This window comes from Leopardus geoffroyi, chromosome D2 (genome assembly GCF_018350155.1).
Source record: "Leopardus geoffroyi isolate Oge1 chromosome D2, O.geoffroyi_Oge1_pat1.0, whole genome shotgun sequence".
NCBI classification, from domain to species: domain Eukaryota; kingdom Metazoa; phylum Chordata; class Mammalia; order Carnivora; family Felidae; genus Leopardus; species Leopardus geoffroyi.
Genome location: NC_059334.1, coordinates 62183583 through 62211230, shown reverse-complemented (window position 1 = coordinate 62211230; position 27648 = coordinate 62183583). Strand labels below are relative to the sequence as shown.

The 27648-nt window shown below is 47.6% G+C and overlaps 1 protein-coding gene across 1 annotated transcript in view; it reads right to left on the bottom strand.

Moving 5' to 3' along the window:
* The window catches only part of NEURL1 (neuralized E3 ubiquitin protein ligase 1), a 79369-nt gene extending 59744 nt beyond the window's left edge, over positions 1-19625 (bottom strand). Inside the window, exon 1 of the mRNA XM_045438791.1 lies at positions 19078-19625. Within this exon, the coding sequence (XP_045294747.1) occupies positions 19078-19162 (85 nt within the window). The 5' untranslated portion in view covers positions 19163-19625. The remainder of the gene's footprint in view (positions 1-19077) is intronic.
* Between the last annotated feature and the right edge of the window lie 8023 nt (positions 19626-27648).

Here is a 27648-nt window from a genome sequence, read left to right as displayed (position 1 = left end):
CCTTACCCCAACCGACCTGCCTGCCATGACCAGGAGGCTGGGAGGGAGGGAAAAGGGGAGGAAAGGGACCCCACTACTTCCTGAACAATACAGCACCTTGTTCCCCCAGCTATCACCTGCCTCCTGCAGTGTGGGCACCACAAACCCAAGATAAGAATTTAATTATTTACAAAACAGAGAAGCCTGAAGCAGGACAGCCTTCCTGTTTTCCCACATAGCACCCCACCCCAGCCTGCCTCCCAGCCTGCCCAAGGGCCCCACCTGCACCACCCCCCCCCCCCATCACCTGGGCCTTCTCCTTTCACAAAGTGGTCCAACAACCCTGAGTGGCAGGCATCACCACTCCCATCCTGAAGATGAATCAACTAGCACTCGGGGAGTGACATGACCTGCCCAGGGTCACTTGTCTGTGGATGGCAGAGCCAGGATCAGTGGCACCCACAGCTTGGGAACCCATCTTTAGCAAGACAGTCAGGGCCCCCACCCCCTCAGGCCACAATGTCATTGGCCAGCTTTGCCTTATTGCCATTCACGGGCAGCTCTGTCTTCTCTATCTGCTCCCTGCCCACCCCCTAGAGAAGGCCCATCTATTATCTATCCAAACTTCCCCATCATTCTTCAAAACAAATCTCTCCTCCTGGAAGCCTTTCCTGACTCCCCTCGGCCTCGCTGACCACCCTCCTCTCCTCTGACCTTTCTCGGCCCCAGTGATCAGCACCACAAGTGCTTTAAGGATGAAGGCACGTCTGTCCCCAAAGGCTGGCACAAGCCCTGGCACCTACAAGGCACCCAGAGAATATCTGTGCTATGGGGGAATGAATAAATGAGCCAACAGCTCCATATTACTCTTACCTTTTCCCGTCTTGGCCCCTGAGCCTGGTGTTCAAGAAAGGTCATTTCAACAAAGAAAAGAGAATGGACTGTTGCGGCCCGGAGGGCCCGGAAAGAAGTCTGACTTCCCCAGAATCAGCCCACTCTTGCATTCATTTCAAAATATTTGTTGAGGCCAACTGTGTATGCCAGGCCCAGCAGCAGCAACACAATGGTGAGCACACAGGGGGTGAGAGACACTGACAGGCAAACAGGTCCTGACACCTAGTGTGATCAGTGCTCACAGAGGAGCACAGGGCTGCAGTGAAAGAGAACAGCAGCCATCTAACCCAGCCGGGGTGGTCAGGGAAGGCTTCCTGGTGGAAGCGAGGTCGAAGCTGGGGCCTGAAGGTCGAGTCTAATGATGGTAACAATAACTAGTATCTATTATGCATTTATTACGAGTCAAGCATTATCTCCAATAAGGAATATGGAGAAGTTAAGCCTCTGGCTCCAGGTGGCACAGGCAGCAAAGACAAAATCTGACTCCAGAGACCGTTCCTCAACCACAGGGCCTCTACTCTGCCTGCCTCTCCTCCTCCCTCCTCACACCCTAGATTCCCTCAGATGCCCTTGGGGAACTCTAGAGGCCTGCTGGACCACACCACAGTCCAATGTCTGGGTTGGGTTTCCTTTGCCCAGTGGGATCCCCAGGCCTCTCAGCCTGCCATGTACCTTGGCCAGGACCACACAGAAGGGGCTGGGGTGGCGGGGGGTAGTCCCTGCAGACCTAGACAGAGCACTCCTTACATTCGTGGGACAGACCTGGTGGTGGAGAAAACTCCCCCGTCTTCTGAGGTGCCATAGGGAAGGGGCTCTGTCCTAAAGGGGAAGTTCTTCTGGAACACTGGAGAAATTTCCCGAGCTGGAAACTCCCTACACAGCCTCACCTGACAGCACGGCATCACTCACTGCTGTCTCACATTTGGGTAGAACAGAGGAGGACCTCTGAGACAAGAAGGTCCACCTGCAACAGAGGTGTATGGGGGCTAAGAAGCCATGTGGCAGGGACCCCCATTGAAGGCCCACAGGCCAGCTCTGTGACCCTGGACAAGCGGGTACAGGCATCAGTGAAGATACCCTGGTCCACCCAACTGGACCTCAAGCTGCTCCTCCAGGAAGTAGGGCCAAGACCACCTGCCTCAGCAATCTCTACATGTGGAACAAGATCCGGGAGGGAAGAGGCAGGAGGGCTTTACAAAGCTGAAAGCCCCAGACAAACGTAATGGGCTTTTCTCTTCCCAGCAACTTCGGCTGTGTGAGAGGGGGAGCCACACTGGAGTAATAAGAGAAAGAAATGATAGGGGAGTTAGGGCAGTGGCCCTATATAGAAGCAGATGTTTCTGAGCACACAACACTCTCCTTGCATCTCAGCTGCTCCCCAGAGCACGAGGGAGAGACTCAGTCCCCTTCACATCATGGTTTATGGTATGTCTGTACTTACCAACGGAGCTACATGAGAACCGGCCCAATAGGAAGGAAGCTGTTGGCCCAACTCAGCTGAGCTCCCTCCCTCCGGAGCCACACACCAAGCCCCAGGGACCCAGATTTAACATATCCCACTCAGTGTGTGCTCCCTCTCCCCAGGGGCCCCTCAGCACAAGTTAAGATCCGATTGTCACTAATTGGACCAAGCTGACAGTGCCCAGGGCAGCTTGAGTGCTGTCATCATGGATCTGACTCATCAGGCAATGGCCATCGGTACCTATGGAGCCCACCATTAGTGTCATTTTGGGAGGATCAAGCAAGCTTGGATGGTACTTTGTGAGTCAACACCACTGCCTGGCCATGCTTCCAGTGGAGACCTAAAGCTTGCAAGTGATTTATCCTCGGCAGGGGCTGGGACCTGGGCCTCCTGAACATCAGCTCACAAGTCTATTGGCCCATTCCTCTGCTGCTGGTCCCAGAAAGTCTTCTCCAGAAGTGAAAAGGGGTTCTAGCTCTTCCTTTCCTCCCAGGGCACAAGACCTCCAGCCTGATAATCAAACCCCAAAGCCCAAGAAGGGAACCTTAACCCAATCATAGAATATGGAGCACCACAGTGGATTCTGGGCCCCAAGACTCAAAGCTCAACTGCAGGCATGAATCTGGGACCCTGCAGTGAAAACTCCCCTCCAGGAATGGAACTCTCACCCCAGCATGGACATGAGACCTCACAACAGGCACCTCAATACCAAGCCAGAATCTTGCCTACAAAAATGGCACCTTCAACCCCCAAAAAAGAGCCTGTGCTCTAGGAACTGAAACTTTGCACTAGACAGTAAACTTCCTCTTTCAGAACAAGCCCTAAATCTTGGGAAACTCTCTTCTCAACAACTGATCCAGACTCTTCTGGTATTTTGTTTCTTTTAACACACCCTCAACTCAGGGACTGGCTGAGGAAACCCTAACTCCCTAAAACAGTTTCCTTCACATTTTGCAGTGAAGGAACTGGAGGAATCTCATGCAATCAGAGCCCCAATTTGTAGGAGGGCTGCACTCTGCTGCAGAACCGTCCATGTGAGCGGCATTCTGGCCACTCATAGCCTCACCCCACCACTTCCTCCATCATCTTGGTTCCACACCAGGATCGGGGTGTCTGGCTGGTTTCCTCAGACCCAGAGGATCTGCCAGCCTGCCCCACGAGATGGAAAACCCCCTCTGCACCTCTCAGGCCTGGCTAGGCTCTCTCTGCTCTGAAGAAAGGAGATTTCCTTTCTCGTTATTGGTCCGGTCAGATTTTCTATTTCTTCATGATTTAGTCTTGGTAGGTTGTATGTTTCTAGGAATTTATCCGTTTCTTCTAGGTTATCCAACTTGTTGGCATATTATTGCTCATAGTAGTCTCTTATGATCCTTTGTATTTCTCTGGTATATATTTGAGTCTTCTCTCTTTTTTTCCTAGTCTAGCTAACAGTTCGTTAATTTTGTTCATCTTTTCAAAAAACCAACTTTTACTTTTGTTGATCTTTTCTATAATCATTCTAGTCTTTATTGCATTTATTTCTACTCTGATCTTCGTTATTTCCTTCCTCCTACTAACTTTGGGCTTAGTTTCTTCTTCTTTTTCTAGTTCCTTGGGGTGTAAAATTAGGCTGTTTATTTGATATCTGTCTTTTTTCTTAACGTAAGCATTGATCAGCATAAACTTCCCTCTTAGAACAGCTTTTGCTACATCCTGCAATTTTGGTATGTTGTGTTTCCATTTTTGTTTGTCTCAAGATTTTTTTTTTTTTAATTTCCCTTTGGATTTCTTCTTTGACCAATTGGTTGTGCAGGACTATGTTGTTCAATCTACACATTTTGTAAACTTTCCAGTTTTCCTCTTGTCATTGACTTCTAGTTTCATAACACTGTGGTTGGAAAAGATACTTGAAATGATTTAAATCTTCAATATGTTAAGACTTGTTTTGTGGCTAACATATGATCTACCCTGAAGAATGTTCTGTGTGTACTTGGGAAGAATGTGCATTTTGCTACTGTTTGATGGGATGTTCTGTATGTCTCTTAGGTCCATTTGGTCTAAAGTGTAGTTCAAGTCCAATATTTCCTTATTGATTTTCTGTATGGATGATCTACCTATGTTGAAAGGGAGAACTGAGGTCCCCTATTATTATGGGATTGTTGTCTACATATCCTTTCAGATCTGTTAATATTTGCTTTATCTACTTATGTGCTCTGATGTTAGGTGCATATATATTTACTATAGTTATTTTCTCTTGATAAATCAATTCCTTTATCATTTTATAATCACCTTATCTCTTATTAGTCTTTTTTTTAAGTTTATTTATTTATCTTGAGAGAGAAAGAGCACTGGTGTGCGTGCAAGTGGGGGAGGGGCAGAGAGAGAGGGAGAGAGAAAATCCCTAGCAGGTTCTGTGCTGTCAGCACAGAGGCCGATATGGGGCTGGATCCCATGAACTGTGAGACCATGACCTGAGCCAAAATCAAGAGTTGGACACTTAACTGACTGAGCCACCCAGGCACCCCACTTATTACAATTGTGTATTTAAAGTCTATTTTGTCTGATACTATCCCTGCTCTCTTTCATTTCCATTTGCCTGGAATATCTTTTTCCATCTCTTAACTTTCTGCTTAAGTGTATCCTTGAAGCTACAATGAGTCTCTTATACTTGGGTAGTTCATTGAGTCTTGTTTTTCTAACTATTCAGCCACTCTTTGTCTTCTGATTGGAGAATTTAGACTATTTATATTTAAAGTAATTATTGATAGACAAGGACTTACTATTGCCATTTTGTTCATTGTTTTCTGGGTATTTCATAGATCCTTTGCTCCTTTCTTCCTCTTTTACTGCCTTCCTTTCTGATTTGACAATTTTCTATAGTGGTATGTTTTCATCCCTTTCTCTTTCTCTTTTGTGTATCTACTATTGGTTTTTGCTTTGTAGTTACCATGAGGTTTACATAAAACATCTTATCATAGTCTGTTTGAAGCTGATAGCTACTCAACTTTGTTCACATACAAAGGCTCCACACTTTTACTCCCCCCCCCTTTATGTTTTTGACATCACAGTTTACATATTTTCATATTATATATCCACTAGCAGACTACTGTAATTATAGCTTTTTGAAATTCTTTTTGTCTTTTAACCTTTATATTAGAGTTGTAAGTGACTTATATACCATCATCAGAATATTCAAGTATCCTGAATCTGACCACATATTTACATTTACCAGGGAGTTTTATATTTTGATATGCTTTTACATTACTAGTTAGTGTCTTTTTTTTTCAGCTTGAAGAACTCCTTTAGCGTTTCTTGTAAGGCAGGTTTAGTGGTTGTGAACTACGTCAGCTTTTTTTGTCTGGGAATGTCTGTATCTCTCATTCGATTTTGAAAGATAGCTTTGCTGGGTAAAGCATTCTTAAATCTCCAAAGAAGTCCAAGACCAGATGGCTTCACTGGTGAATTCTACCAAACATTTACAAAAGAATTAATACCAATCCTTCTCAAGCTCTCTCCAAAAAAATGAGGAGGAAGGAACTGTTCCAAACCCATATTATGAGGCCAGCATTACCCTAATACCAAGGCCAGACAAAAATGCTACAAGAAAAGAAAGCATAGACCAATATCCTGATGAACATGGATGTAAAAATCTTTAACAAAATATTAGCAAACCAAACTCAACAGCACAGTAAAAAGGATCTTACACCATGATCAAGTGGGTTTATCCCTGGGATGTGAGAATAGTACAATATATGCAAATCAATAAGCATGATATACCATATTAATAAATGATTTAAAAAATCATATGGTCATCTCAATAGATGGATAAAAAGCATTTGACATCAGCATCTTTCCATGATAAACACTCAACAAATTAAGTATATATGGAATGTACCTCAATATAATAAAGGCCACATATGACAGGTTCACAGCTAACATCATACTCAATGGTAAAAAGCTGAAAGCTTTTCCTCTAAGATCAGAAACAAGACAAGGGTGCCCACTCTTGCCACTTGTAGTCAAAAACAGTGCCAGAAGTCCTAGCCAGGGCACTTAAGCAAGAAAAAAGAAATAAAGGGGATCCAAATCAGAAAGGAAGAAGTAAAATTATCTCTATTTGCAGATGACAAGATCTTATACATTGAAAAATCTAAAGACTCCACCAAAAAACTGTCGGATTGATAAGTAAATTCAGTAAAGTTGCAGGATACGGAATCAACATACAAAAGTCAGTTGTGTTTCTATACACTAACAATAAAGTACCCAAAAAGTAAGGAAACAAACCTATTTACAAAATATCAACAAGAATAAAATACTTGGGGATAAATTTAACCAAGGAGATGAAAGATCTCCATACTGCAAACTATAAAACATTGATGAAAGAAATTGAAGAAGATACAAATAAGTGCAAAGATATCCCATATTCATTAACTGAAACAATATTGTTAAAATGTCCATGCTACTCAAAGCAATCTACAGATTCAATGTAATCCCTATCATAATTCCAATGGCATTTTTCATAAAAATGGAAAACATAATCTCGGAATTTGTATAGAACCACAAAAGACCCTGAATAGCTAAATCGTGAGGGAGAAGAACAAAGCTGGAGGCATCACACTTCCTGATTCCAAACTATATTACAAAGCTATAGTAATCAAAACAGTATGGTATTGGCATAAAGACATATGCCAACAGAGCTCAACAGAATAAAATATTGCAGAAATAAACCTATGCACATATGGTCAACTAATTTTCAACAAAAATGCCAAGAATACACAATGGGGAAAAGATAAATGGTGTTGGGAAAACTGGCTATCCACAAACAAAAGAATTAAACTGGACCTTTATCTCACACCATATTAAAAAATCAACTCAAAATGGATTAAAGACTTAAATATAAGACCTGAAACTATAAAACCCCTGGAATAAAACAGGAAAAAAGCTTGACATTGGTATTGACAATTGACTGGTCTTGACTTAATTTTTATGGATATGATCCCAAAAGCACAGGCAACAAAAGAAAAAACAAAAAAGTGGAACTACATTAATCAAAAAAAGTTTCTGCACAGCAAAGGAAACAACAAAATAAAAGGCAACCTAAAGAATGGGAGGAAATATTTGCAAACCATCTATCTGATAAGGGGTTAACATCCAAAATATATAAGGAACTCTTACAACTCAATAGCAAGAAAATAATAATAGTAACTCAATTTAAAAATGAAGATTCGGGGCATCTGGGTGGCTCAGTTGGTTGAGCATCTGACTTCGGCTCAGGTCGTGATCTCACAGCTCATGAGTTCGAGCCCCATGTCGGGCTCTGTGCTGACAGCTCAGAGCCTAGAGCCTGCTTTGGATTCTGTGTCTCCCTCTCTCTCTGCCCCTTCCCCACTCAAATTCTTTGTCTCTCTCAAAAATAAGTAAACATTAAAATTTTTTTTTTCTTTTAATGAAGAGTCATTTTTCCAAAGACACACAAATGGCCAACAGGTACATGAAAGGTGTTCAACATCACTAGTCATCAAGGAAATACAAATCAAAACCACAATGAGAGATCACCTCACACTTATCAGGATGTTTCTTATCAAAACGATAACAAATATTGATGAGGATGTAAAGAAAAGGGAACTTTTGTACACTGTTGGTGAGAATGTACATTGGTACAGCAGTTTTGGAAAACAATATGGAGGTTCCTCAAACAATTAAAAATAGAACTGCCTATGATTCTCACTTCTGGGAATGTATCCAAAGGAAATGAAATCTCTATCTTGAAGAGATATCTGCACTACCTGCTATTTTATTTCTCGGCCCATATTCTTCCGCATTGTTTTACTGTATGGCCATCCATCCAGTCCCTCCTGCTTTCCCCTCCCTTGACAGTTTAATAATTTAATAAGTATTGAGCCCCAGGGTGAGGGTCTGGGGCTTTGATCTCAACTCTGGGAAAACCAGAGAAGCCTTGGCCTGTCCCAGCTGATTTATGGCCACCTTTCATGGTTTGTGTGTGTATGCTGGGAGCAAAGAGCCACCTGAGAAAGCCTGGCTAGATCAGGACTGAAGGGCCCCGGCCTGGGGCCAGCAGAAGCCAGATGCATATCACACCACAGGTGCCAGGGCCCTGCCTCTGCCCACCCGGGAGCCACCTGTGACAGGCAGCGGGCGTATTAATTATTGATGGTGTCCCAGGTGGTAGAGATGGAGTTAAGAGCCCAGGGCCAGCCATGCCCCCTCACCTGTTTCTTCTCCTGGCTCTAAGACCTCAGGGATGGGGTGGGACACAGCACTCAAGGGAACACCCGCCCCTGAACTCCCAAGAGGCCCGCCTCCCTGTGTATTCAAGCTCTTCCAAGCCAGGCCCCCACACCCCCAGAAGTCAGAAATCCCAGAGAGGTGTCCACACAAGCAGCTCCTCTGTATCTCCCTCTCCACCTCTAAATCTTCAAGCTGACGTCAATCTATTTGCCTCACTGCTCACTGCCCCACTCTGGCAGAAGCCACACCTGTCTCCTCCCCTGGAGGTCTGCAGCAGTCTCCTGCCCTGCCCCTCGCTTAGAATTTTCTAAGATGTCTAAGTGACTCTGTCACTCTTCCATTTAAAGCCCTTCAACAATCTCCCTACGGACAGCACGTAGCATAGCTGGGTCAAGCATCCATCCCCCTCAGCTGTCCCTCTGGAGTTTAATTCTGTCAACTCTGGAGACCATCAGCACCCTGCAAGGTCAGAGCCTTGAGACCACAGTACCACCTGGTCCAATCCTGCTGTAGGACCTTGCGCAAGTCACTTCCCCTCTCTGGGACTGAGAACCCCAGACCTGGGCTGACAAAGGAGGTAGGACAAAACAATCTCTACAGTATATTTGGGTTCTGATGTTCAAAGTCAGGGGGCACTGGTCCTTCCACCAGCCCCACATACACACCTGACCACCTGCCAGTCCTCTCTCCTCAGGGAAAATGTGTTCAAAGGAGCATTTGCTGGGAAGAGCAGGGAAAGAAAAGGAACAGAAAGCAGACATGGAGGAGAAAAGGGCTCCTCCTGTCAATACGGACTGATGTCTGAATTAAATAAAGGTGGACCATGGGCACCTCAAGGACAGACACGATGCCAGTATTCACCTCTCAGTCTCCATACCCAGCACCATGTCCATTGCCAAGAGGGCACCAACACATGAAATCGAGGAGCTGGAGCACCCCTGAAGTTTTACTTACTCTGATCAAGGCAAAGCGCTTCCTCCCCTGTTCTCAGACGCGCATGGATGGATACCTCCACTGGGACGCACACACTCTCTAGACTGGCCCGTCCTCTGGAGAAGATCAGCCTTTCCGCAGATGTGGGGGAGAGGCCAGGGCAAGCCATGGGTGGTGGGGGCGGAGGGGGGGGGGAGATGAAGGTGAAAGCCAGGAGCATGTGGAAGGGCCACCACCCTTATCACAGGACAGTACATCCTCCTGGCAATGTTCTCCCTTTTTGTTGTCCCCTCCCCGACCTTTGGAGCAGCAGGAGTGGCGTTCTGGGGCAACAGAGGCAAAGAAGGCCACACAAATAAGCCAGCAGTCATACTTTCCTCTCCCTCTTCCTTCATCCCAGGAAAAACCCTCCTCCTCCTGCCCCAGCCCTGCACAGACCGCCTTTGTGACCACGGAAGAGAGGCAAGGCAGTGATCTCTTAATGATTTTCTGCTGAGAAAGTTCCTTGGCCCAGAGGGTTGGGATGACATCGGCCTGGGATCATCCCCTCCTCCATACTTAGCAGGAACCAACTCTAAACTCTGTCCTCAAGCACAGGCCTAGGCCTCTGTCCTAGGCCCCCTGCCAGGAACACCCTTCACTGCTGCTCTCCACACCCAGCTCAATGCTCTCAATCAGGGGCAGTAATAGGCTTTGGGGTGCTTTTAAAAATACGGGAGATCTTAACTTTAGAGAGCAGATGGTTACCAGAGGGGAGGCGGGTGGAGGAGTGGGTAGAATAGGTGAAGGGGATTAAGAGTACGCTTATCTTGATGAGCGCTGAGTAATTATAGAATTGTTGAATCACTATATTGTACACCTGAAACTAATATAACACTGCATGCATATTAACTACACTGTAATTAAAAGAAAAGAAAAACATGGGAGAGTTTTTTTTTTTTTTCTTAAGTCACAATGACCTTGAAGGTGGCCAGTAGCATTGAACAGGCAGGGGTCAGGGATGTTAAATGAGTAGTTCCACACCCAACATTCAAGCAGTACCCTTCTAGGAACATAAAGCCAAGCCCTACTCATCTTCTGGCCACTTCCCTAGAGAAACCTTCCCAGACCTGCAGGACCAGGTCAAGTTCCCTGAGGATAGCTCCCCAGTCTTCTCTCTTTTACAGCCCTTATGCAAAAGTATCTGATCTAACTGACCAGGAAACTAAAGAAATAGTTGACAGAGTAGTTAAAGTAATGCTCTGGCCTCAAGGAAGGGGAGCATAACTCCCACTCCTTAAGTGAGGGCTGCGCATGGAGAGTAGCTTCCAAAGAGTGCAATATGGAAAGGGGAGGAAAGTATAACTTTAACTTTACAATGAAGAAACCAGACAAGCACTATCTCAGCTGAGTGATCAAGGTCAACATCACCAGTGATAGGTCATGTGGCTTGCACGCACCCTTGATACGTGATGGAAACGGCACCTCACCTCTACGGTCTATCTCTCCAAAACCTATACAGCAATCTAATCGCGAGAACATCAGACAAATCCCAAGAGTGGGACAGTCTACAAGAAACTTAACCAGTAATCCTCAAAACTGTCAAGGTCATCAAAAACAAGAAAAGCATGGGAAACCGTCAAAACTGAGAGGAGCCGAAGAAAACATGACCACTAAATATATAACATGGTACCTAAAAATACAATGTGACATCCTGGACGGGATCCGGGTACAGAAATAGAACACTGGGAAAACTTAAGGAAATCTGAATAAAGTAAAGGCATTAGTTAATAACAATGTATCAATATTGGCTCATTACTGGTCATGAATTTTCCATACTAAGGTTAAGATGTTAACTGTGGGGTACACCAGCCAGGGGGTATCTGGAAACTCCATCACTTTGCAATAATTCTGTAGATCTAAAGCTGTTCTAAATAAAACAGTTACAGGCAAACCTCATTTTATGGTGCTTCACTTCACCGTACTTTGCAGACAATGAGTTGTGTTTTATGTTTTTTGTTGTTTTTTTTTTTTTTTTTTTTAACAAATTGGAGATCTGTGGTAATCCTGCATCGGGCAAGGAGGGGTCTTGCATCTCTCACTTTAAATGAAAAACTAGAAGTGATTACGCTCAGTGAGGAAGGAGGGAGATCGGGGAAAGGTAGGCCTCTTGCTCCAAACAGTTAGCCAAGCTGTGAACGCAAAAGAAAAGGTCTTGAAGGACGTTAAAAGTGCTACTCCAGTGAACACATGAATGATAGGAAAGCAAAACAGCCTTATTGCTGAGATGGAGAAAGTTTTGGTGGTCTGAATAGAAAATCAAAACACCCCAGCGGTGTCTGGGTGGCTCAGTCAGTTAAGCGTCCGGCTTCCGCTCAGGTCACGATCTCGCAGTTCGTGGGTTCGAGCCCCGCGTCGGGCTCTGTGCTGACAGCTCAGAGCCTGGAGCCTGCTTCGGATTCTGTGTCTCCCTCTCTCTCTGCCCTTCCCCTGCTCACATTCTGTCTCTCTCTCTCAAGAATAAACATTTTTTAAAAAGACAGAAAATCAAAACAGCCACATTTTCTTAAGCCAAAGGCTCATCCCGAGCAAGGCCCAAACTCTCTGCAAGTCTGTGAAGGCTGAGAGAGGTGAGGAAGCTGCAGGAGAATGATTAAAGCTAGCAGAGGTTGGTTCATGAGGTTTAGAGAAAAGAAGCCATCCCCACAATATAAAAATGCAAGGTAAAGACGAAAGTGCTGATGTAGAAGCTGCAGCAAATTATCCAGAAGATCTAGCTAAGATAATTCATGAAGGTGGCTACACTTAACAGATTTTCAGTGTAGATGAAACAGGCTTCTATTGGAAGATACCATCTAGGGCTTCCATAGCTAGAGAGGAGAAGTCAGTGCCTGGTTTCAAAGCTTCGAAGGACAGGCTCATTCTGTTAGGGACTAATGCAACTGGTGACTTTAAGTGGAAGACATTGTCCACCTGCCATTCTGAAAATCTTAGGACCCTTAAGAATTATGCTGAATCTATTCTGCCAGTGCACTATAAATGGAACAACAAAGCCTAGATGACAGCACATCTGTTTACCACATGGTTTACCGAATACTTTAAGCCCACTGTTGAGAACTACTCCTCAGAAAAAAATATTCCTTTCAAAATATTACTGCTCATTGACAATGCACCTGGTCACTGAAGAGCTCTGATGGAGATGTACAAGGAGATTAATGTTGTTTTCATACCTGCTAACACAACACCCGTTCTGCAGCCCATGGATCTAAGGAGTCCTTTCAACTTTCAAGTCTTATCATTTAAGAAATACATTCCATAAGGGTACAGCTGCCACAGATCGTGATTCCTCTGGCAAAGTCCACTGAAAACCGTCTGGAAAGGATTCACCATTCTAGATGCCATTAAGAACATTCGTCAATCATGGAAAGAGGTCAAAATGTCAACATTAACAGGAGTTTGGAACAAGTAGATTCCAACCCTCGTGAATGGCTGTGAGGGCTTCAAGACTTCAGTGGAGGACATCTCTGCAGACGTGGTGGAAACAGAAAGAAAAGTAGACTGGAAGTGGACCGTCAACATGGGACTGAGTTGCCGCAATCTTGTGATAAAACCTTAACAGATGAGGGGCTGCTTCTTATGGATGAGCAAAGTGGTTTCTTGAGATGCTGTGAAGATTGTAGAGACGACAACAAAGGATGTGGAGTATTACATAAACTTAGTTGACACAGCAGCAGCAGGGTTGGAGAGGACTGACTCCAAGTTTGAAAAAATTTCTCCTGTGGGTAAAATGCTATCAAATAGCATCACAGGCCGCAGAGAATTCTTCGGCGAAAGGAAGAGTCAATTGATACAGCAAACTTCATCACTGTCTTATTTGAAGAAACTGCCACAGCCACCCCAGCCTTCAGCACCCGCCGCCCTGATCAGTCCATAGTCATCAACATCCAGGCAAGAACATCCCCCAGCAAGAACAACACAACTCACTGAAAGCTCAGATAATGGTTGGCACTTTTTTAGCAATAAAGCATTTTTAGTTAAGGAACAGACTGGTTTTTTTAGACGTCATGCTACTGCACATTTAATAGACTACAGTGTAGTATAAACATAACTTTTATATGCACTAGGAAACAAAAAAAAAAACTCATTTGACTCGCTTTATTGCAATATTCACTTTATTGCAGAGATCTGGAACAGAACCCGTAATATTTCCTAAGTATGCCTGTATTAGAGAGAGAGAGAAAGCGACAGCACTAGCTCCAAAATCAGAAAGACTCTGGCCAGAATCCAGGCTCCACCTCGTATCAGCCATTTGACCTTGGGCAAGTTACTTAACCTCTTTACGTTCCAGTTTATCCATCCATAAATGGGGTTAATAATCATACTTACTTCACAAGGTTGTTTTAAAAATTAAATGAGATAATAGGTGTAAAGACTTTAGCATGGGCTCCAGCACATAGCATGTTAATGGTTATTATCATCTTCCAATTCATTTTTGTTCATGTGTCATTTTTCTTCCCATCTGCCTCCCCACTGGAGGGAAAGCTTCATGGCAACGAGCCCTCATCTATTTTGTACACATCTATTTTGTATCCTCATGCCTAGGAGAGTGTCTGGCCTGTCGTCAATGCTTAGTATGCATTTGCTAAACAACAGAATGAGCCCCTCCCATCAGAGCATCCCTGGAACCCCAACTCTCGCCCTAGAACTTCAGTTACAGAGCCAGACCTAACTAGCCCCCTGCCCCCCCCCCCGCCCCAGGGCAGCCAGAGCAGAGAGAAAGCCAAGGCCTCCCACCTGCCTGCCAGTGATTCCATCTATTTCCTTCTCCTCCTCTCCTAGACCTTCTTTTCTCTCTGCCCGGCCCCCCCACAGGCATCAGCACCTGCTCATTTCCCAAAGCAGCAGGATCCGGGTAATGACCTCTGATAAGCATCTTTTAATAAACCCTGTAGCTGGCTCTGTCATCCAGAAGCTATATTCTCTCCCCTTCTCACCCTCACCCCCATCTCCTCCCACTTCCTGGGCTGGCCCATAGTGCCTTTGGTGTCTCCAGGCAGGCCCCCAGATCTCCTGGGCTTCTGGACTCTGGCTCGCTGGGGAATGGCCAACAGGCAGCCCAGCCTATTCCATAAGCTTGACCCTCCCCAGAGGCCTCTGATCTCAGCAGCCTGGCCCAGCTCTGCCTGTGCCACCCTGCCTGACCGCTGGCCCGTCCACTTCCCTCCATCCCCATAGGCAGGTTTCTCAGGCGTTACCAAGGAGACCACTTGCATCCAGCCCAGGGTTGCCAAAGCAACCAGTTCAGTGAGAAGCAGCCCCTAAGCCTCTAGCCCTTGGGAGAGTCACAGACCAAAAGGAAATAGGCCTGGGCAGCTGGCACACCAGGATAGAGGCATCCCTGGCATTCCCCTGGGCAGTGCCCAGCTCCTGCCCTCCTTCCTCCCCCCTCCTCCTCCCTCTTGCTCTTGCCTATCCAGCCTCCATCTTGGCCTCTGTGATAGAGAACCAAAACCTGACCCTCAATGTGCACATCTTGGAAGTGAGCACATGCCATCCCAGAGGGTCAAGGAAAAGAAGGCCCCGATATACAAAACTTCCTCCAAGACCGATTTCCTCCCTCATGAGCTCTGGTGTTCTGGGTGGAAATCCCAGCCCCACCACTTCTGAGGTCGATGTTTCTGGGCAGCATTCTTAGCCAAGGATTCAGGGGAGGAGGTAATGGGGAGTGACTGCTTACTGGGTACAGGCTTTGCTTTTGAGGTGATGAAAAAGTTCTGGAACTAGACAGAGGTGGTGGTTGCACCACATCGTGAATGTACTAAATGTCACTGGATTGCACGGTCCAAAACTGTTAAAATGGTGAATTTTATGTAAATCCTACCATAATTTAAAAGAAGATGGGAAGTGGCCCATCCAATCTTCATCTATGGGTGACCACTGGGCTGGGTAGCCCTCCCCGAAGGTTTTCCTAATTACCATCCTGTCAGCACTTAGCACTAAGCAGGCAGGCACTCAGAAGGAGCTGGCAAAGGAGGAAGATCTTTATTCTCTGTATTTGTCTCCAGGAAGCTGGCGTCCCCTGCCCCAGTGACCCTGCGCCTGTAACTGAGAATATACACACACACTTGCTGGCTCCCACCTCCAAGCCTTTGCTGTATGTCCCTTCCCCAACCCTCCTCCCCACACCCTAGCACTCCTGCTTCATTCCTTATCATCTATCCAATTTCTGCCGTTCCCTCCATGTCTGGCTCACATTCCTCCCTGGTTCCCCATTTCTGACCTATGCCCACACACATCTGGGATTTCAGTGGTCCAGCCAAGCACTTGGCCCCATTCCCTCCCTCAGCCTTGCCTCTTCAAGTAGATCTTCAGCTTGTGAATGTACCGGGATGGCAGGAGCCCTCACCTGTCGGTCAGGCATCCTCGTAACTGTCTCTTGGTCCTAAGCCCAGAGTTATGCCTTGGCTCTCTCCCCTGGACACTCCTAGACCAACACTGTTCAGACCCCAGTGGGAATCACTGGCAGTGAAGTGAAGTTAGCGTGTCTCTAGGGAGAACACCAAAGTCTACCACCTGACAGGTGAAGGACGAGCCTCATTTCATGTCAGCCTGACAGCCAGACTAATCTTAGATCTCCAATGTGTCCCAGGGTCCCTATTATGTCAGACCCCTTCCAGCTGTTTTAATTAAAATGGGGAGAAATCAATAGAGATTTCAATTATAGAAGGAGAGAAAGAAAAAAACAAAACAAAGGAGAGTTCCCCACCCCCAGAAAATTTCTGTATGGACACTGATAATCTAATTCACTGATAATGAATTAGAGCCGAACACAGGGTGGGTACCGAAGCGATCCGAGCACAAGTCCAGGTGGACAGGCTTAAAGTCAGAGCCAGTACTGAGGTCAACACCAATACAGTTGGAATGAAATTCTGGATGACCACTGATGTATCAGAGAAGACTACTAGGCCAATGCTGTTTTAGCTTGAAGAGAATTTTGAGTAGACACAAAAACAGAGTAAAGATGGCTTTATTAGGGTAGGAGAAGTCAGGATCAGTGGACCCTGGACAAAGGACACCCATAGGTGGCCATCATGGGCACACCCTAATCTTTCATCTCAGGCTTGGAAGGAGCAGAATCAAAACTCTCATGGCCACCTCCAGTAGGTGTGTGGGTAGGGACAGAGGAGTGGAATCTGGTAAATCAAGCCTGAAAGGGGATGGGCAGAGAGAGGGAGACGGCTAGAGAGAGAACTTCACCACCATTTAGTCCCATGGAAGAAGAACTGATCCCTACAAACCAGGGAGGCAGCATAAGTGGAGTTTCCACTTAAGTGGAGGCCACATAAGTGGGGAGTCATGCAGAGGAGAAGGTTAGAGTGGGGGCAGGGAGGTGGAAGGATCCTAGACCCTCTCCTGCCCATTCCCTCCCTTACCAAAGACTCCAGTCACAGAGACCTCACCTCCCCACAATTCCAAACTTTAGGTAAAAAGACGTATAATTACTGAAGCCTTCTCTGAACTTCCCTAGGGTCAAGGATGGAGTAAGCCAGCCTTTTTGGGGCAGTTTGTGAGCCATTAAACCCCAAGTCAACTCACTAGCTCAGCTACTCTGCCCTTGAAGGGTTCAGCCTGACTTTGCCATGTTCTCTTGACTGATGCACTGAGTAACTAGGCAAACACTCTCCCTTCCCTCCATTCTTCTCACTTGTGAGGGAGGACACTGAACGAGAAGATGTCCACAGTTTCCTCCATCATTAAGAATCTGTTTTCAATGTTCATAAGTAGTTGTTATACATGTTAATACTTACAGCTTATTCCTGATGATAAAAAAATAATACTGCTTATTGCAGAAATTTTTTAAAAGAGCAAAATATAAAAAGAAAGAAAAAAGAAAAAATCTTATGTGATCCCATTACCCAGAGAAAAACCAATGTTACCCTTTTGGAAACTTTCTTTCCAGGATTGTTTGATATTTTTTTTTTTGTATTCATATATTTTTAAACAAAATTGGGATCTCACAGTCTACATATTTTTTTGTCCTGCCTTTTTCAACTGTCATTATGGTGCTGCACTGAGCATTTTCCCAAATCATCAAATATTCTTCAAAAATACTATTTTAAAGATTGCATAATACTCCACCAAGAGGACATACCATGATTACGGGGCATTTAGGTTATTTTCCTAGTATAAACACAACTGCTGTGAACATCTTAACCTAATGTATAAGTATTTGCCTGGATCTCCATTTTGCTAGGATCAGCTCCTCTAAGAGTAATCACAAGGCCAATGAATATGTTATTTTAAAAGGTCTTGACATGTACCACCATATTAATTTCCAGAAAGACACAACAAACCTACCGATTTTCCCAAACTGAGAGCGCAAGTTCTGAAATGGTCGGAGCTAGAACACAGGATGGTGGTCCCATCCCTCCTCCTCTCCCCTAGTCTGGAAGGTTAACTGTCCAGCAAAAGAGAGGACAGAATCTAGTCAGGAGATACAGATGTGCAGCCTAGCTCCGCTTCTTGCTGGCTTCGGAAACCAAAAACAAGCATTGGTTCTCCGCAACTGTGAAATGGGTATGATTAGCTTTGCTGACTACCCAGAGCAGTTTCCTCGCTCACATGAAAAGGTGTTTGCAAAAGTTCTTTTCAACTCTAATGTTTTGTCAAGGGGTATTACCATATCCTTCTCATCACCCAAGGGGCTGAGGAAGTGGGTTGTTCTTTGGAGAAGACTAAGGGCTTCCCTTCCCGGCTCTTAGCCATCAGAATGCCCAGGACAAGTGCTGGCTGGTTCTGAAGGTGATAGAAAAGCAGCTTCCTGAAGGGAATCAGTGGGGTCTGAGGGCTTGGGAGGACACAGCTGTGTCTTGCAAGGGTCAGAGAAAGCAGTGGAAGCTGCAGGGCCGAGGGCTGGGCCAGGGCTTCCTCGGCGGTGCTAGGTAGGTCTGGGGATTGAGATCGCAAAGACCTTCCTGGTAAATGTTCCTCCGTTTCAAGGCTCCCAAGCATCTCCTGTCTAGGCTTCCGAATGGACATCTGGCCTTTGGAGGAACCAGAAACCAAGCTGAGTCAGTGGATGCAAAAAGTCAACAGAGCTCTGGCCCCTTCTTCCAGGCTGCTATAAGTCAGTCCTGGATCTTTAAGATCCTGCAATGGAAGATGCAACTAGTGCTTCCAGCGTGACCTCTCCAGCCCTGGGCAGATGAAGAAGGAGACTGTGATGCTTCCCTTGAGAAGCGCAGCTGGCCGGTCTGAGCCTCCTGCCACACTCCCCTACCCACTGGGCAAATGCCCTTTCCTCACTCCAGCACGCTAGCATCGTGGCCTGAGTTAACTCCAGTGACGTTCCCAGTGCTGGTGGGGGAAACTGCGCAGACCCCACAGAACGCCATCCTTCCGGGTTTTCAACATCACCACCCCCAGCCCCCCCCCCCACTCCCGGCCCCCCACCAGGGCCAGATGTGCACCTCACGTCTCCAAACACACACAACAGGTGGCACCTGCCCTTCCTCCCCAATCACACCTCTCCACCTCTCCCTGCCCTTCCACCTGCGCCCCAGTCCTCCGGGCTGCGCCGGGCCCGGCGGAGCCTCCCTTACCTTTAAGGGTCTGGGGGTGGCCCCGCGGCGCCCGGCTCGGGTTTCCTCGGGGCAGAGAGGGGATACTGGAGAAGTTGTTACCCATGGCATCCGGCCCCAGGGGGTTCGGCACTCGCGGGGGGCAGGCGAGGTTGGGCAGGAGCGGAGGCACGGTGTGCGAGTGTGTGCGCGCGCGGGCGCGCGCCGCCGGGGGAGGGCCCTGCTGGGGCTGCGGCCGGGGGCGGGCGGGCCGCCGCTCTCCTCCCTCTCTCGGGGCCGCGGCGTCCTCGGCTGGTCCTGCCCGCCGCGGGGGTCCTCGCGCCAGCCGGCTACCTGCCCGCCATTCCCCGCGGCGGGGACGGGGACCGCGGGCGGGCCCCTGGGCCGGGGCCGGCGGCGCCCGGGGCTCCCCTCTTCCTCCGGCTGGCGCTCGGGTTCCGGCTGGTGGTGGGCGGCGCGGAGGCTCCGGCGCGCTCCCCCGGGGCCATAGAGTCAGGGCTCCCGGCGAGGGAGGTCGGCGGCTCGGTGGCAGGCTCGGTCCCCGCCCGCGGGGACGGCCGCTGCGGCGACGTGCGTGGCGCCCTCCCGCCCGCGGGTCCGCACGGAGCGGGGCTCTGTGGAGCGCGGGGCGTGCTGGGCGCTCCCGCCCCCGCCGGCTCCCTCCCGCGACCGCCGCCCCCGCCCCTCGCCCGCAGCCGTCGCCAGGATTCCCTGGCTCCGGTTGTTATGGTGACAGCTGCGCCGGTGAATGAGCGTCTTAGTGACACGCGCGCGCCCGCGCAGCCAGATGTGGCCCCGGGGCGCGCCGCGTTCCCGCTGCCACAAGTTGTCCGCGGCGCCGGGCCCGGCCCGGGTCGGGGTGAGCTAGCAGGCGGATGGGCGGGGGTGGGGCGCCGGGAGACGGACTCATTCCCCGCACGAGCAGTGGAACCGGGTCTTGAAAACAGAGAAACAGTGCAGCAAGAGGGTTGAGCTCCCTGGGGGCCAGGCGCGGGGCGAGTTAGCTCTACAGTCTCCCTGGAGCCAGGTACAGGGCCTGGCACACAGTAAAAGCTCAAGAAAACAAACCAAAAAAATTGGGGTTTTTTGATGAGTGAATGGATGATGGAATAAATGAGGTGAGATGAGAAACCCCTGCACTTGACCCTCCGCCCTCAGTTACATCTGAGGTGCACGGGCAAGGGCTCAGGACAAAAAGCCCCTGCACACATCGCACTGGGGGCCGTTGGACCAATACAGAGCCAACCTAGGAGGCGGGGTTGCTGGCCAAGCTGGGAAAACAGATCTCAGGGACAAACCATCAGACAAACCACCAACTCTGAACTGAGTGGTTCTGTCAGCTCTAAGAGGTGGGGGGAGCCAGCCTCTGTGGCCCTTAGCAAAGAAGGCTCCCTGGGGGAAGGGGCTTCAGCAAGTTGTCTGTTCACCTGACCCCAGTCGATTGGCGTAGAAGATGAGCCAAGGTCCCTCAGACAGAGAATCTGCCTTCCTGCTCCTCTAGGTCACCTCTAGCTCTCTGCCTGGCTTCAGCGACTTTGATCCAGAATCCAGTGACGGTGTAGGCTGGCAACAGGCATCTCATCCATCCTCTTACAGAAGGTTCTTCCCTCAGGTCTCATGTGACGGCTCCTTATTATTCAGGCACAGTTCATGTGTCACCTCCTGACCATACCATAGCCCAGCCCCTAGGAGAGTGCCTGGCACATGACAGACTATCAAAAACGACTCGTGGAATGGGTGAATCGGCCTGCCTGCCAGCAGAACTCCACTAAGATCCCTGGAGTGAAGCTCTTTATGCCCCTCCCCTGCCCCCTGCCCCCCACCCCACTGCAGCCATCACATCCATAAATGTCTGGGACTCCAGGCGAGCTAGAAATATCCGTGACAGCTGCTCTCTGGGGTCTGGAGGGAAAGACAGCCCCCACCCCCGCCTCCAGCTTCTGAGATGCCCAGGATCACGTGCCCAAGCCAGCTGCAGAATAGACATGGAGGTCAGGGGTGCTGTCTTATTTATGGACATATCTTCCCAAGGCTCACTCCCAACCAATGACTCATGCATCAGAAATCCATGCGCTCTGAATGGCAGCACACTCACACGTTTGCGTACACACCTCTGCACTTTCCCGCACGCTCATTTCTACACAAGTGCACACATAGTCTCACACATATTCATATACCCCCTGAAGTCTGCTGCAATGAGGTCACTGTGAACCGCTGCTGGCCGCGGAATAAATCTGAAGGCGCCGTATAGACCAGACTAATTCTTCTGGAGTGTGTGTGAAGTGCAAGGCTCTTGGTAGGATTTGCAGAGGGTGGCTGCAGGGAGGCTAGGCCTGTCCTAGAGTCCCACCCCTCCCTTCCCCAGGGAGCAGGAGCTGATGCCTGGGCCAGGGGGTGGGGGTGGGGCATGGAGGCCCCAAAGGTAGAGGACAGCAGGGATGCCAAGACCCCACATGGTCTGAACCTGGGGCTGTGGGCAAAGCAGGGGAGAGACAGAGAAGATCAAAGGGAAGAGGAAATGAGGGCCAGAGACTGGTGCCCATCAGAGCCCAGGGGCAGCAACAGGCTCTGCAGGGATCCCAGGGAGCCCCACAGGAAGGTGAGAGGGATCAGGGACCAACGCAGGGGACTGAGAGCAGGATGGAAATCTCCCCTGACCCAAGAAGGCTGAGGAGATAATGGAATATGAGCAGAGCCAGGAGAGGATGAGGCAAGCGAGGCATCCCTGGCATAAAATGCAAGGAGGCGCTGGCTGTCAGGGTCGTGCAGTGCCAGCCCTGCACTTGCTCCAGCCTGACAGTGAGTGCCTCTGAAATCTTGCACCCTAAGCCACCTCCCTAGCGTAGCCCTAGCCCTTCCGGGGAGCTCTGTACTGTGGGAAGGGACACCACGGTCAAGTGCCAACTGGGTGCAAGTGTCCGGCCAGGCAGGGACCTAGAGAAAGCAGGTGGGACCCCGTGGGACCCAGAGAAGCTGAGAGTGACCCCTCTGAGGGGTCCTGTGTCTCAGAAACCCTTTTCTGGTAAGGGCTGTGTTTAGACGCAGCTCAGAGGATCAAAAAAGTCCAGCAGCCTCCTGCCCACTGGACATCGGGCAGAATCCCTGAGGCCTCCAGGCCATTCTTCACCAAGGCAGCTGCCAGGAGGCAGGGAGGTAGCCTGTGTGGCCCCAAGGGTCCCTCCTAGCCCCGTCCTGGAAGAGAGGAGGAAGAAGCATCCCGCCAGGGAGACAAGGCTGGATGAAATCACTGTCTTGATGGTTTCAATGGAAGCTATTAATACCCATGAGGTGGGGATCCAGAACCAGTCACCGTGGCAACCCCGCCTCCCCGGTAGTGTAGACTCTGAAGGCGGTGCCCGGGGGGGATGGGTGTTAGACATACGTGTTTGCCTGTGTGTGCTTGTGTGTGCATATGTGGCTCTCCACACTGATAAATAATAAAATATTTGACTGAGAATAATAAATTCCTTCCCTGAGAACCTGTAAGCTAAGCGCACAACCAGCCACAGGGAGGGTCCCCACCCGGCAAGCAAGAGTGGGGTTCATCTAGGCCAAGCTGGGCTCCACGAAACTTGAGACCACCCAAGTCAATACATGATACCTCTCTCCCTGTCAAGAAACTAACCTTAAAATTAGAAAAGGTCGGGGCGCCTGGGTGGCTCAGTCGGTTAAGCGTCCGACTTCGGCTCAGGTCATGGTCTCACGGTTCGTGAGTTTGAGCCCCGCCTTGGGCTCTGTGCTGACAGCTCAGAGCCTGGAGCCTGCTTCGGATTCTGTGTCTCCCTCTTTTCTCTCTGCCCCTTCCCCCCGCTCACGCTCTGTCTCTCAAAAATAAATAAGTGTTAAAAAAAGAAAAAAAAAGCCACAACCATCCCTAGGCTGGGGGAGAGGGCCCCCCTGTCATCCCCCAAGGCCCAGTCCATAGTTATCGGGCGATCAGAAAACCTGTACAGGGTTGTCCTGCCTGGACTGCAGGAGGTGGCTAGACATGTTAGAGGGGGAGATCCCTGACTGCCTGACACATAATAGATACCCAATAAATGTTTATTCAGTGAATCCGTGAATAAATAAATCAGTGAATTCACCTATCAGCAGAGCTACTTAGTCAACCAAAGACACTTGCCCTGACCAGCCCAGCTGGCCTGTTCCCTTGTCAGCAGTACCTTTCGCACAAAGTTTTCCCTGAGGCCGCGCCTTCCCTCCGAGGGATGAGAGTCTGTTCTGCCCCATGGAATGAGTACCATAAGGTCCAGGGGCTTTGGAATTCAGCGCCTCTCATTGCTCCAGTGACCATTTATTGAGCACTGCCTGTATACCTGGCACTGTGTGAGGTGCAGTTTCCCTGCCAGCCCCACGGGGGAGCCTCTCCCGTGCTTTTGTGTATTCCGGTTTCCTACCTCCCAGGGCTAAGGCGAGGGCCGAACACACAGTAGGTCTCAACATTGTCAAGATACCAGTTTTTCCTGACTTGATCTATAGAGTCAATGCATCCCAATCAAAATCCCAGCAAGTTATTTCGTGGATATCGACAAGCTGCTTCTAAAGTGTGTGTCAAGAGGGAGAAGACCCGACATAACCAACACAATAGTGAAGAACAAGGTTGAAGGACTGATGCTACCCAATTTCAAGATTTATATAAAGCCACAGTCATCAAGACAGTGTGCGACTGGTGAAAGAATAAACAGATGGGTCAATGCAACAGAATAGAGAGCCCAGAAATAAACCCACGGAGAGATAGTCAACTGACCTTTGACAAGGAGCAAGGGCGATATAATGGAGCAAAGGTAGTCTTTTCAACAAATGACACATGAACAACTGGGCATCCACATGCATAAAAAGAAATGAATCTAGACACAGACTTCGCACCCTTCACAAAAATTGACTCAAAATGGACCAGAGACCTACACAGAAAATGCAAAACTATAAAACTCCTAGAGGATGATATAGGAGAAGATCTAGATGGCCTTGGGTTGGGTCGTGACTTGTTAGATACATGAGCCATGAAAGAAAGAATTCGCAAGCTAGAATTCATTAGAATTAGGTTTTTCTGTTCTGCAAAAGACACCGTCAAAAGAATAAAAAGACAAACCACAAAGACTGGGAGAAAATATTTGCAAAAGTTTTTAAGTTTTATTTGTTTAAGTCATCTCTACACCCAGTGTGGGGTTTGAACTCATGACCCTGAGATTAAGAGTCACATGCTCTTTTGACTGGGCCAGTCAGGTGCCCGCTGCGAAAGACATATCTGATAAAAGAACGTTACCCAAAATATATGAAAAACTCTTAAAACTCAACAATAAGAAAACAAATAACCTGGTTTTCAAAATGAGCCAAAGATAGGGGCACCTGGTTGGCTCAGTCGGTTAAGTGGCCAACTCTGGCTCATGTAATGATTTCGCAGATCAGGAGTTCAAGCCCTACGTCGGGCCCTGTGCTGATATCTCAGAGCCTGGAGTCTGCTTCAGATTCTGTGTGTGTGTCTCTCTCTCTGCCCCACCCTGGCTCATGCTCTGTCTGTCTCTCTGTCTCTCTGTCTCTGTCTCTCTCTCTCAAACAAATAAATAAATAAACATTAAAAATAAAACAAAATAGGAGCACCTGGGTGGCTCAGTCAGTTAAGTGGCCGACTTTGGCTCAGGTCATGATCTCACAGCACATGAGTTCGAGCCCCGCATCGAGCTTCGGATTCTGGAGCCTGCTTCGGATTCTGTGTCTCCCTCTCTCTCTGCCCCTCTCCTGCTCATGCTCTGTCTCTCTCTCTCTCTCTCCTTCAAAAATAAACATTGAAAAAATTTTTTAAATAAAAAAGTGCCAAAGATGTTGACAGATCCCTCACCAAAGAAGATATACAAATAGCAAATAAGCATATGAAAAGATACTCCATATGTATGTCATCAGGTAAATGCAAATCGAAACAACAAAGAGATACCCGCACACACTTATTATAATGGCCCAAATCCAGAACCCTGGCTGCACCAAATGTTGGTGAGGATATGGAGCCGTAGGAATGCTCATTCATTGCTAGTGGGAATACAAAATGGTACAGACACTTTAGAAGACAATTTAGTGATTTCTTAAAAAACTAAATGTTCTCTTACCGTCCAATCCAGCAATTACACTCCCTGACACTTACCCAAAGGAGTGGAAAACGTACGTCCACAGCAAAACCTGCCCAAAGATGTTTATAGCAGCTTTATTCATAATGCCGAAACTTGGAAGCAACCAAGATGTCCTTGGGCAGGTGAGTGGATAAACAAAAACTGTGGTACATCCAGACAACAGAATATTACTTGGTGCTAAAAAGGAATGAGCTGTCAAGCCGTGAAAGACATGGGGGAAACTTAAATGCATATTACTAAGTGAAAAAAATATGAAAAGGCTACTTACTGTCTGATTCTAACTATATGGAATTCTGGAAAAGGAAAAACACTGAAGACAGTAAAGAGATTAGTGGTTGCCAAAGGTTAGGGGGAGGGAAGGATGAACAGAGCACAAAAGAAACCATGAAACTACTCTGTATGATAATGTGGTGGTGGATACATGTCGTTACACACTTGTCTAAACCCCTGGTGGATACATGTCATTACACACTTGTCTAAACCCTGTCGAATGTACAACACCAACAGTGAACCCTCATATAAACCAGACTCTGGGTTACAATATGTCAGTGCAGGTTCATTGATTATAACAAATGTACCACCTTGGTGGGGATATTGATGATGAGGGAGGCTACCCATGTGTGGGTGTATATGGGAAATCTTTGTATTTTCCATTCAAGTTTTCTGTGAACCTAAAACTGCTCTAAAAAATAAAGTCAATTTTTTATTTTAAAAAAAATTTTTTTAATGTTTATTTTTGAGAGAGAGACAGAGCATGAGCTGGGGAATGGCAGAGAGAGAGGGAGACACAGAAACTGAAGCAGGTTCCAGGCTCTGAACTGTCAGCACAGAGTCTGACGTAGGGCTTGAACTCGTGAACCGGGGGATCCTGACCTGAGCCGAAGTCTGCCGCTTAACCACCTGAGCCACCCAGGCACTCCTAAAGTCCATTTTTTAAAAGGATCATCTTACCCTCCTCCTATGGCGCACACACATTAGACTAATGATTCTCAAACTTAGCATGCATCAGAATCATATACAGGCAGAGGGGCAGGGAGAGAAGAGAACATGGCTGACAAAATGCATATTCCCAGGCCTTGCCTCAAGAGATTATGGGAAAGCAGGGCAGGAGGTGGCTGGGCAGCGAGGGGGAGCCCCAGGCCCTTCCTCTGCTCCACAGACAGACTTGCCATCTGGGAGATAGCCCCTAGGTCCAAGGTCAATTGTAAGATCTTCATAAACCCCCAAACTTTTATCCTTGGAGCTCAAGCGTATCAGGTCAAACATACTAAAATATACTACATCCCACATTAAATATAATTTTCTTACCTTAAACATTTTGAGAAGATTTATGTAAATTTGGTTTTTGGAATCATTGGACTTCAAGGAACTCATTGAATTTACAATTGGTTTTATTTCTAAGCAATCATGCATGTGTTGGATTTCTTGCCAAGTGAGAAAAACCTACAATTGTCTTTAAACATAATGAAATCTTTATGAGTACTCATTTAATGATTAATGAAGTTGACACAACATTAAATTTTGTAGGCAGGTAAGTAAATATTTATTAATTTTGATTTTGAAATTTGGAGCCAATAAGGTTTTTTCCCCCCAGTCTTAAGCAGACCCTTAGAAAGCACATAGGCCCAAGTATTGAGACTATCATGCCCATGGATAAAATCCAGGACTGAGGTCAAGCACTCCTAAGGTTGCATCTAAAAGGAGAGTGGAGGGAATCCTGGGTGGCTCAGTCGGTTGAGCACCCAACTCTTGATTTCGGCTCAGATCATGATCTCACAGTTCGTGAGATTGAGCCCCACATTGGGCTGTGTGCTGACAGCATGGAGCCTCCTTGGAATTCTCTCTTTCCCTCTCTCTCTCTCTGCCCCTCTCCTGCTCGCACGCACCTGCGTGCACATGTGTTCTCTCTCTCTCTCTCAAATAAATAAACATTAAAATAAAATAAAATTAAAGTTAAATAAAAGGACAGTGGAGGCTCCTGCTATGCACAGAAAGGAAAAATACCCAACACCAGAAAGAAGACCATAAGTATCCCTGTCTAGGAAACTTGTGTAGTGACTTCAAAGGAGTCCAGCACCCCTCTTGAACCATCCCAGGACTACTGGCTCACTAATAGTGACAGGTGATATTTATGGAGCACTCAGTCAATATGTACCAGGTCATGGTCTAAGCAATTCATCTGTATCAATTATTTAAGCCTGGTCCCACTCCTGTAAGGTAGGGACTATTATTATTATTATTATTATTATTATTATTATTATTTTATTTTCACCATTTCCATTTTATAAACGAAAACCCCCAGGCTTAAGGAAACTAAGACACTTGCCTAGGAGCTGATAAATGAAGCACTGAGGTACAGCCCTCCAGTGGTCTGAATCCAAATCTCTGCGATATTGTGCCTGCCCCAGAACGGGATTTCCCCAACTGCCCAGCCTCAGAAAAACACCTGTTGCAGAGAAGGTGTCCTCACTGA